The 11422-nt window shown below is 60.0% G+C and overlaps 2 protein-coding genes across 2 annotated transcripts in view; both read right to left on the minus strand.

Annotated features, from left to right (window-relative positions):
• PFDN1 (prefoldin subunit 1) overlaps nucleotides 1-726 on the minus strand; it is a 31438-nt gene extending 30712 nt beyond the window's left edge. The window contains exons 1-2 of the mRNA XM_066560184.1: nucleotides 643-726; nucleotides 282-448 (exon numbers count right to left, since the gene is read on the minus strand). Coding sequence (XP_066416281.1) covers nucleotides 282-448; nucleotides 643-675 — 200 coding nt within the window. The 5' untranslated portion in view covers nucleotides 676-726. The remainder of the gene's footprint in view (nucleotides 1-281; nucleotides 449-642) is intronic.
• A 1652-nt stretch (nucleotides 727-2378) lies between these two features.
• HBEGF (heparin binding EGF like growth factor) lies at nucleotides 2379-8758 on the minus strand. Its single transcript, XM_066560273.1, has 6 exons — nucleotides 8661-8758; nucleotides 8249-8425; nucleotides 6151-6328; nucleotides 4077-4232; nucleotides 3870-3962; nucleotides 2379-2830 (listed from the first exon to the last, which is right to left on the minus strand). The coding sequence occupies exons 1-5, from the start codon at nucleotides 8701-8703 to the stop codon at nucleotides 3890-3892; spliced, it is 627 nt and encodes a 208-aa protein (XP_066416370.1). The 5' UTR covers nucleotides 8704-8758; the 3' UTR covers nucleotides 2379-2830; nucleotides 3870-3889.
• Nucleotides 8759-11422: the final 2664 nt, after the last annotated feature.

An 11422-nucleotide genomic window follows, 5' to 3' on the forward strand; every position in this document is an offset into this window, starting at 1 on the left:
GCCTATGTCCTCTCATCACTTGCTCTCTGGGACAAGAGCTGACCACCACGCTACACTCTCCAGTCAGGAAGTTGAAGAAAGCAAGAACGTTCCCCTCGAGCCTCTTCTTCTCCAGGCTGAGCTATCACAGCTCCTTCAGCCAGTCCTTTTGCTCCAAACCCTTCTCTATCTGCGTTATCCTTCTCCGGACATGCTCCAGACTCTCACTGTCCTTCCTGAATCCAGGGGCCCCTCTCCCGGCACCCAGAGCCGGGGTGTCCCCCGCCCCGGCCGATACTCACATCCGCCCCACGCCCTCGTACATGCGGGTCTCGTCCACCAGCATCATCACCTCCGTGTCGGTGAGGTGCGCGTGCTTCTTGGTCTTGGTGAGCTGCTCGATCTGCAGGTCGGCCAGTTTCACCTTCTGCTGCGTGTCCATCACCTTGGCCTGCAGCTCCGTGAAGGCCTGGCCAGGGGAGAGCGCCGGGGTGAGGAGCGGCGGGGGCACAACCGGCCCGGGCTGGGAGGACCGGCCGGCGACGCCGGGACACGGAGGGGGAGACGGAGAAGGACGCACAATGGGCAGGACACACAGTGGAAGGGTGGCACACGAGGAGGGAGCGCACATGAAAGAGAAACACACGGGCGGGGGTCTCGTACCTTCTTCAGCTCCAGGTCCACGGGCGCCGCCATCTTGTCCGCGCACCGCCCATGCGCGGAGGGGCGGGGGCAGTCAGGGCTCCACCCGCGGGCGGGACGCGCTGTGGGACCGGCACCGAGCGGGCCGGGAGCTGCTGTGGGACCGGCCCCGGCACCGAGCGGGCTGGGGGCTGCTGTGGGACCGGCCCCGGCACCGAGCGGGCTGGGGGCTCCTCGCTCCACCCTGCGGTGCCCTCCGGGGCCGGCTGCACCGGTGGGGCTGTGGGCCCGAGACCAGCTCGTTGGGCCGGCCCCGCCTGGGTGTGCCCGCCCCGGGCTGAGGGCGCCGCGCGGGGCTGGAGAGGGCCCGGAGCGGCAGGAGGGGGAGAGGAGAACCATCCCTGCTTAAGGAGCTGGAAAGGACCTTAATGATCATCTCATGCCAAGTCCCCCTGCCCCGGGCAGGAGCACCTTCCACTATCCCAGGTTGCTCCAAGCCCCATCTAACCTTGCCTTGGACAGTCCCAGAGATAGGGCAGCCACAGCTACTCTGGGCAACCTGTTTCCATCTCTCATCACCCTCACAATAAAGAATTTCTTCCATATACCTAACCTAAAATTCCCTTCTTTTAATTTGTGCCTATTACTCCTTGTCCTGTCACTACAGTTCCTGGTGAGGAATCCCTCTCTGGCTTCCTTGGAGGCCCCCTCAGACACTGGCAGGTGGCAATAAATTCTCTACTCAACTTTTTCTTCTCCACCAGAGCAGCCCCAGCTCTCTCAGCCTGTCTTCATAGGGATGATCCTCCACTCCTCTTACCAACTTTGTGGCTTCCCCTGGACTTGCTCCAGCAGTTCCATATTGTTCTTATGTTGGAGACACCAGAATTGTACATGGTAGAGGGGAGGAATCACCTTTGACCTGCTGGCCACACTCTTTTGGATGCAGCCCAGGATCCTGTTGGTTTCTCTCTGCCTCACAGCTCTCTAGCAGAGCCAGCAACTCCCCCGCTCTCACTTCCCCCCAGGGAAGAGGAAAGAACTGGTTTGGAGGTTATTTTTACTGCAAAGTAAGGAATCATTCCTGATCACTGTAAGAAGTGATGCTTGCTGGAATTACCTCAGCTTCAGGAACCTCTAATCCCCCCAAGAACAGCTGGGATTCTTTTCAAGAGGGGTGTGATCCCACCTCTGGATTTTTTGGTTTTGCCAAATCATAGAACCATCATATTATTTGGTCAGAAGGGACCTTTAGGATAATCCAGCCTACCTTCCAGTGGACCAGGTTGCTCAAAGCCACATTCAGCCCAGCCTTGAACACCCACAGGTATGGGGCAGCCACAGCTTTTCTGGGCAACCTGTGCTAGTGTCTAAATGACAAATGCTGGCTTAAAACCAGGGACCATTCCCATTTGAACGGATCAGTGGCCAGAGTGGCTTTATCTATACTGGAGACAGCTTTGCTTGGTGAGCAGACACACAAACATCACACTCTTCCCGAAGCACCAGCTGGCAAAGATGAAGAAAATCTCTGAAATAATCCACATGGGGCCAAGCTGAGATGGATCCTGCCTCCAGCCCCTTACACTACACTGCTCCCCAAGGATGGCACAAGCTGATCCAGCCGCCCTGACCACACACTCAGGATCTCTGCTGCTGTTGGCAGTACCAGACCAGCATGGAATTGGTGCTGAACACAGCCTTCAGATTTCTGACTGCTTTCCACCTCCATGATTAAATTAACGACCCAAGAAGTGTTTGTTACAAAGTGTTATTTATTAGAATATTACATTGCACTTAAAAAATAAGGGAGGTCTGACCCTGTCATCTTGACATACATGAAGTATGCAGGGCCAGACCTACAATAAATATAAATACTATGTACAGTTTATCTAAAATAAATATATAATTTAAAATGAAAAATATCTTGTTAAATAGCTGTTACCCTCCCCCCCCTTTCTGCGGCGAAGGAAGCCCCGAGCTCGGTCTCCTCCCTTTCACAGCTTGTTCCTCGGCACGTACTGCAGTGGACGGAGAGCCCCCGTGCCCCCGGTCAGCCCCGCTCCGTCCCGGAGGTGGCCACGGAGCCGCCGCAGCCCCGCCGGTGCCGTCCCGGTGCTCCAGCGAGCCCCCAGCGTGCCGCAGCCCCGTGCCGCTGGCGCCGCGGTCTCGCCTCTTCCAGGAGGTAGAAGTGCATTAGTGCCGGCTCCTGCAAGAGAGAGGCGGGAGAGCTCACACCGCCATCCTGGGCTGCGCTGCCACAGAGCACTCCCTGCGTGCTGGGATGGAGGTGCCGACACACCCAGCCCACCCAAGCCCCACGCCGCCCCTCGGGGCTGGACCCGGGAGGATGGGAGCCAAGGTGCCCCACCATGCTCCCTTCCAGGGATCACAGCACGTTTTCCACCGGACACATCCACCCCAGTAACCCCCAGGGTAAAGGAGACAGTGAGGACAGCCTTGTGCCAAGTCTCTTTCCTGAAAATTCAGCTTCTATGAACAGCTCAAATTCCCACCCCCAACACTGTGATGAGCATGACAGAAATTCTCCAAAGGCATTACTTCATCCTCACAAAGAACAATGACTTTTTTTTTTTTAAAGAAGAGAAGTAGCTGTAATATGTATGACTACATCTAACGTCAGGATTTAGGTCAGATCGGAGGAAGTTTGACAGATTTTCAGCACCCAGCCCCAGAGCCACCCCTGGGGCAGAGCACACATCCCAGCCCAGCCAGAAGAACATGGCATGGGCTGGCAGCAAGATCTTCCCTGTGCCAAGCTGATAGGCATTGCTTTGGTGCAAGTAATAAGCAGAGTGGGAATGAAAAGGAAAGGGGTTTTTTACACATGTATATAAATAGAGGCAATATCTAAGGAGGGGAAGTGACTCAGAGGGTCAGAGAGAGAGCAGAATGAGCGGGGGGAAAAAAGCTAAACAAAACAGAAGCAGCTTCCCTACTACCAAACATCTCCAAAGCATGGAACACCAGCACAGAGCACGGACTTAGGGTTAGAAAGAAAGACATAGGAATGATAGGGGTGCCAGGGGACAGGATTTCAGCAGGAAGGGGAGAAAAGAAGACTGGAGCCCCACAGGGCAGCCCAGACTGTCAGCCAGCTGCTTCTCCAGACTCAGGCTGCCTTCAGCTCCTGCCTAGCTCTGGCACAGGATCCATACAGCTGTCCCACAGCACAAACAGCAGAGCCCCCACATGTCCACCAGCCCCACGCCCAGCCAGGGGCTCACCTCGCCAGCACCTGGCATCCTCAGTGATTCACAGTGATGCCCAGCTTGATTTTCTCTTCGTTTTCTACATCGTAGCCACCCCTCTTGTGACACCTGCGAGGCCAAGCAAAGGGATGCTCAGGGCATGGAGAAACCCCTGTCATCCCTCCTCTTGCACATGATCTTCCCAGGGATACAGATCTGGGAGCTCAGTGCCATCCCCCTCACCTGAGCATCAGCAGGGCTGCGATGATGACGAGACACAGGGAGGACAGGACAACAGCAACGACGGCCAGGGCTGTGGTGTGGTCGTACGCGCTGGGCGGGTGCTCCACCGGCAGCAGGAGGCCGTGGCAGCGCTCTCCATGATAGCCTGGCTGGCATCTGGGCAAGAAGGAAACTCATAAAGGTCAGTGGTGAGCAAGGACAGGAGGTCTTTGTGTGCCCCACACCCCGTGGGAAGGCAATGCCTCTGTGCTCAGCCTTAACCAGCACCCTGCCTGCTCCTCCACACCCCTGAGCTGGGAGGTCTGATGTCACCATCATCTCTATTGGACTGGTAAATTAAGCTTCTTCTGCACCTAGTGAAGGATCCTAGAGAGGTTGAGGTTTCCCCCAGTAGAAGGCACTGGGATCTGTGCTCTTCCCAGTCACCCACAGGCAGGTTGCTCAGACCACCTCTGGGAGTGGGAAGGGAGCAGTGAGGCAGCTGGGCCAGCATTTCCCATGGAGCAGGATGTTCCTGCACACCCTGACAGCTCAGAGGTGTCCCATCCCTGGAGACTTGGGAGGTTGCTCATGTAACAGAAATAACGCTCCACACAGGCTGGGAGGCTTCCAGCCCTCCCTGAGCCACATTGCACTGATGCAATCAGATAAATATATCCCTCTATATCCAGCACCACTGACCCTCAGGCTGATCTCCAAGCCGGACTCAGCCCAGTTCCTGGGCTCACAATGCCACATGCAGCATCACCTCCCGGGCACAGCAGCAAGGCTGGGCACATGGCAAAGGTGCAGGACCCAGCCCAGCAGCATCCTCATTCCACCCTGTGCCCTGGGAAGTGACACTCCAGGAGACCCTGTGACAGGGGCACAGCCAAGCATCAAGAGCAGCCACAACCGAGTGACACCGGGCAACGAGGCCTCTTCAGCAGAGAAGACTGGGGCAGTTGGACACTGTAACTAAAAACTCTGATGGCTCTGAGAGATGCCACTCAGGGACAGACCACCATGCTGAAGAGACACAGCGAGGCCCCAAATCCCTGCTGCTTGTCTGTGTCCCAGTTTCTCTCCCAGCCCCAGGGATCTGGGCAGGGGACACCTGGCTGTCCCTGTTCTAGGCCAGGGTGTCACAACCCACATTGTGCTGGGTCACCAACCCAAACTGAGCCTGCAAAGATGTCCCCTCCATTGGCAGTCCCGAGTCCCCCATGCAAGGGCCCAACTTCATGACAGCTTCAACGGGGAGGAACCAGGGAGTTAGAGGAGCTCTGTGGAGCTTGATCCCTGCAGATTGCAGATCCTGTGGGCACCATAAGCCAAGGAGCTATTATCTTTCCTGGGCTCAAGGCTGGGTGGCTCAGAGGATTGATAGTGAAGAACAAAGCCTCTTACATATCTGCCAGCTCAAGTCCTGCCCACGTCAGTGGGGATCAAATATGCACCCCAGGGTATTTCCTGCAGCAGCAGGGCTGTATCCAGGTGCCCCAGCAGCAGGCAAATACTTTCTCCTTCACTGGCCTCATCTAGTCCCTGCTTGCTCTGCACCCCGGGGGAGGGTGGGCAAGGAGGGGTACACAGCTCTGCCATTCATCAGGCCAAGGGACAGCTCAGGCATGGCTTTGGCAGCCTGTCCCCAAAGGTGCTACCTCCCCTCTACTTTGCTGGTGGCATGGCAGAGATGCTCCTCCCACCTGCACTGATGTGCCCCGACAGATGCAGGAGCCCAGAGGTCTCAGAGTGGGGCATTTACAGTGACAGGGTCAGGATGAGGTTTCCCAAATCAGACCTGCAGAAGCCCTCAGCTGCCAGACCCCAGCCCTACACACCATTCTGCAGTCCCCAGCTCAGCCAGAGCTCACCGTGCTGGCAGGGAACCCTGGCTCCAAGGCCATGACAGGCTTTGGGGAAGGGGTGGACACTTCTCAAGAATTACAAGGAAGAGGCCAAGTCAGAGTTATCCCTGTGCATGGGGAGGGAACATGCACTAAAAATATCTCTGCTTTTCCTCTGCCTGGCCTGGAGAATTGAAAGAACCATGACTAAGACTCCCCTAGCACAGGCACACGCAGCAACTCACATGCAAGAGGGAGCTCCCAGCTCTCGGATGTACTTGCACTCGCCGTGAATACAGAAATCCTTGTACTTCCGCAGGCACGGGTCTCTCTTCTTCCCCAGACCTTTGCCTTTTCTTCTTTTATTGCCGTTCCCTTTTTTCTTGGGAGTAACGAGGCCTTGAGGCTTTGACAGGAAGGCAACTGAAGAACAATTTGGGAAGGAGAGAACAGCAGTCAGATCAGCTCCACGTGCCAAGCAAAGGGAAGGCAAAGCCACATCCCAGAGCTGCCACCACTGCTCAGCCCTGGCTCCCACAGCCCTTTGTGCTGGGAGCTGCCCCCGAGCCTGGGGTGGAGGGGGCTTTTTTTCTTCAGCTCCTCACAAATATCATGGCCTTTCCAATTCATAAGAACAATTCTCAAGGAAAGAAGGGAGTCGGGCAGGGGGAACAGAGCTTTATACATCTCAAATGCTGCTATTATATGCACCAGTTTCCACTGAATACAGAACATTGCTAATTGCCCCTTTATCTGGCCTTTATTTCCCTGACAAGCACAGGCTTTTCTAAGACCCTATTCATGGCTCTGATGGACTCTCCTTCCCGTGGGCACAAGGATGCCTTACTCACTCCAGGGCAGGATTAAAAGAGCAAGCCTGCCTTAAGTTTTGGTTTTGCAGAGCCCAAAAGATGGTGAGGGCATCATTCCCATGAATTACAACGGTATGTTTTAATTGTGGTGCAGTAACCAGCGGCTTTTTGGTGCCATGCCAGCCCCCTGCCGGGTTGGTGGAAACCAGAGCACCAAGCTCCTCACCCCGACACAGCCCAACACGAACAACGGTACTGGAATGGTTTTTAAGGTGTGCAGATACCAAAAAAAAACCAGCTCCCAGCTTGATCTCAATAGGTGCTGAGGTGTTGGAGAGCACTGCACTCCAAGGAGGATTTTTTAGCTCCCCCCGAGCTATGGTGCTCAGTAACCCCGGTGAATTAAGCCTGGGGCTGCTCGGGAAGGAGAGTACAGCAGAGTCCAACCTGGCAAGTTGTAACCTGCCCGGGTTTACAACTCAACCACTTCTTCACGGAACCGGAACCTCTCGTGGCACACACCGGTTGCACACCTAGCAAAGCCATGTCGACATCCTCCACGCTGCGCCGGGAGAAAACCGATACTCCAGGAAACGCTGCGGCTTGGAGAAACCGCCGGATGAGGCTGGCAGCAGGGGCTGCTCCGTCCCCTGCCTCTCCTGCCCTAAGAATTATCTCCCAGCCATACACACTGCTGGCAAGCCAACACAAACTGCTGCGTTTTCCGAGGGCTGAGTCCCCCCAGTGCGAGTGGCTCAACCCGGTTTTGCCAGCTTTTTGTCACAGTCTGCTGGCACGGGCAGAAAGCAAAGAAAAACACGGAAAAACAGGAGGGTGATCTGTACGGAGCAGAGCACGCTCCTGGTGCCAGGTACTGCCCTCGGCGCGCCGCGTGTGCGAGGCACAGGCACATTCACCCCCTCACCCGCGATGGGGCCCCGTCCAACCACCATGAGAGACCCCGGGCCACTCTCTGCTGCCAGCCCGGGGCAAGGAGCCCGGCGTGGGTGCTCGGGAGCCCCAGAGAGCGGCGGTGCCCCCACCGCCCCCGTGGCGGGGCTGCCGGCTGACGAGCCCTGCCGCGGAATGAGGAGCAGCCGCGTGTGGGCGGCGGTGACTCACGGCGGTCCCCGCGCCACGGCCACGGCCGGCAGGGCAGCGCGGGTCCGCGGACACGGCAACCCCGCCACGAGGGGCTCTGAGCCTCCCGGCCAAGCAGCTGAGACCCCGGAACCCGCCCTGCAGGGGACTTCAGGAGCACGGACAGCCCCTGGCAGGAGCGCCACTGCTCCGCGCTGGTGCCCCACGGGCTACTCCCACTCGGGTCTGCTACCGCCGGGGCTCGCTATCTGAGACTGCTCCCACCCACCACCGCAAGTCCCTCCGAAGCGGAACCGGAGCTGCGGCCGGGGCACCCGCGGGACTGAGTGCCCAGCCCGGCACCTTCGCGACCTCACCGGCTCTGATTGCCCCCAGCCCAGCCCGTTCCGCGACCCCGGCCCCGCCCTGGGACCCCTTATCCCGTCCCTACCTCTCGGCAGCTCGCTGAAGTCGTCCCCCGAGGCCGCTCCGCCGCCCTCCTTCTCCGGGCTGCCGCCGAGCAGCGGGGCCGTGGCCGGGAGCGGCACCCCGCCGCCACCGCCGCCCTTGTGCAGCACCTCGTTGTGCAGCTCGTCCCGGCGCAGCCCGCCCGCCGCCGCCGAGCACACTGCGGAGAGAGCGGTCAGGAGTGGGGCTGACACCGCCCTGCCCGGGCCCCCACACGGGACGGGGACCAATCTTCCGTCCGCCCACACCCGGGGCCAGGACCGCGTTACCCGCGCCCGGAACCGGCCATGCCCGCGTTACCCAAAACCACCCCCCCACATGTCCGGGACCCTCAGCCGAGCACGGCGCTGGGACGCGCTGCCCGCACCGGGGACCCTCCCCACGCCAGCCCGTACCTGTCGCCAGCAGCGCCTGGATCAGCACCGCCCGCCCGTCCATGACCCGCGGGCACACACGTCCAGCCCCCGCCGCGCTCCGCTCGGTCTCACAGCGCTGCCCGCTCTCCGGCACCGCGGCCCCGCGGCGGGTAGAAAGCTGCGGGCGGCGGGGCGGGGCGGGGAGGGGCTGACACCATCCCGCCCCCGGGAAGGGCTTCCCCACCGCCCCCGGGGGCGTCCCGCTGGCTGGGAGCGGGACCAGGTCCCGGGACTTGGCTTGGGCCCGGTGGGTTCGCCTCGCTCCGGAGGCGGGCCAGGGACCCAAGGGCCACCGCCACCCCGGTGCCGCTCCGCGCTGCGGGCCGGGCTGGGTGGTGAGAGCGCGGAGGGCAGGAGATGGCCGGGGGAAAGTGTGGCCCTAGCCAAGGGGACAGGAGAGGGATCCCGATGGTCCCCGTGGCCCCAGACCCTGGCTGGCAGATGGCCGAGGCGGCCCGAGGGTGCTGGGAGACCGAGTGCACCGAGGAGCATCAGGTGAGAGGCAGCACCTCAGGAGTCAGGGCTGCACCTCGTCCTGGCCTTGGGGATGGGATGACCCTCAGAAAGAGGACACACTGCCACTCGTGTGCCACTGCACCAGCAGTGGGCTGGGGAGGTGGTGGCAATCTGAGATGGCAGCAGAGACCCTTTCTGTCCCCAGGGCCCCATTTATGCCCCTACACTGCCCAAGTGATTGAGTCACAGCCTCATCTCACAACACCCCCCCCAGCCAGCCACTGTCCTTGTCCCTGTGCCAGCCTGTTGTGTTTGGGCACTGCCAGAGCTTCCCCATGTCCTTCACCATGCTGGCAACTGTGTGCTGTGTTTGGCCATCTCCTCAGCACAGGTGACACGCAGAAAATGTCACTGACATCAGTGCTGGGTGAGTGCAGGGTCCTGCCCCAGCTCTCCTTTGGGGCAGCAGAGGCCCCTGGTCAGTTCCTCGAGGTCCCGAGCCCCCAGCCCATGGCTGGTTTGGGCTCAGCTAGGCATGAGCAAATATTCCTGCCATTGTTGTTGCTGTCTCCAAGGAATACCACCGGATCTGGCACCCCCCCGCTCACACCCTCCTTCTTGCTCAGACTTGACTTTTGCAATTGTTTGCTGGATGTTTTTCCTTCCGCCTCCTCCGGCCATCAGGAGCCCAAAGCCTTTGGCAGTGGAGGGAGGTGGTGGCATGGGCGAGGGGCTGTGTCCCTGGGCAGTCCTGCACACTGGCTCCTGGGGAGGCCCCCAGGTTGGGATGGAATTTTTTGCCCCTGCCAGGCCCCCACCACATCCCAAGGCCGGGCTGGGCATGTGCAGGCAGTGTATGAGGGCAGCATTTGCCAGCTGCCCTGGCACCTCGGGAGAGGGAGGCACCAGCTCACGTCAGCTGGCACAGAGGACTGGCAGCAGGCAAAGGGGGGGAATGTGTGCAGGCTGCTGACCTGCCTGCCTCTGCTTCCTGCCTCTGCCTCCTGCTGCCTCTTCCCCTCTGCCTCTCACGCCCTGCCATGACCCCTTCCCACCCCCTGCAGCCCCACACAGCCTCCCTGCCTGTGCCTGCTGCCAGTCATGCCCCATCTCATGCTGCTGAGGCAGCCCCCACAGGAGGGGGAGATGAACCCCGGGAAGGTTTGAGTGCCTCAGGACATCTCTGATGCTCCTTATCGATGGGTCCTTCTGCCAGGGGTCTCCCCATGGCTCCCACCCCAGCTAAGGGCACACGTGCACACACCATGGCACCCGCTGGTATAGCAGAGCAAACAGCCTGGACGCCCTGGACGCCCATGCTCGGCTTCAGCTCCTGCCAGGCAGGTACCAGGACCTCAGGAACCCACGCTCCCACCCGCCCTTCCCTAAACGTGACTCTGCCGTGGTGGTGCCTGGCCCTGCTCCAGCTGCTCCTGGGGCTGGATCCTGCCGTGTCCAGCGGGATCCAGCTCAGCCGGCCGCTGCCGGACAGCGGGTGTTTGCGGTGCCGCCGCCGTGTTTGCGGTGCCGCCGCCGTGTTTGCAGTGCACACAGCCGCGGTTTGTTCCCGGGGGCCGAGCGGTGGCGGTGGGCACGGCATGGGCACAGCGAGCACCGTGGCTGCTCTCTGCTGGCAGCGCTGTGCAGGCCCTGCCATGTCCCTGTCCCTGCAGGGTGCTGAGGCTGTGCCCACATCCTTGCCCCTCCATCCACTCACACAGAAGCCTTCTGAACAGCGGCACAGCCCCGGAGGCCTCCCAGCCCTTTCTGTCAGCCCCAACACGGGCAGCCCCTTATTTCCCCACTCTCGATTTGCTCAGTGGCGCCACATCCTTCCCCAGAGCACGTCCCCATATCCTCTTTCCCAGGAGGAGCTGCCATGGGCTGTGTCACCCCTCCTGCCATGGGCACAGCATCCTCTCACAGGCACAGATACTGCCACCAGCTCTCCAGGGCTGGCCCTGCCACCCCCTCACCAGCACCTTGCAGGGTGCAGACAGGGCTGGGAACACACGAATATCCCTGTCCACACAAGCCACCTGCAGGAGGCAGGTGGGTCCCTGGGTCCCTGGCCCAGGTGGGCAGCTGGACACGGCAGGACACAACCATACTGGGACCTGTGGGGCTGGCCCTGCTGTTTTGGGATGCTTGTTTTGGGCTTGGCTCCTGTGTATTGGTTTGTGGCCAGTTTAAGCCAGCTCTCAGCTGTTATAAGGTGTGGGATGAGTGGGATCCTGTGAGTGCTGGAGGGGAGCTCACGCCTGTGGCTGCCGGTGCCGGTGGCC

The sequence above is a fragment of the Molothrus aeneus genome, chromosome 15 (genome assembly GCF_037042795.1).
Source record: "Molothrus aeneus isolate 106 chromosome 15, BPBGC_Maene_1.0, whole genome shotgun sequence".
NCBI classification, from domain to species: domain Eukaryota; kingdom Metazoa; phylum Chordata; class Aves; order Passeriformes; family Icteridae; genus Molothrus; species Molothrus aeneus.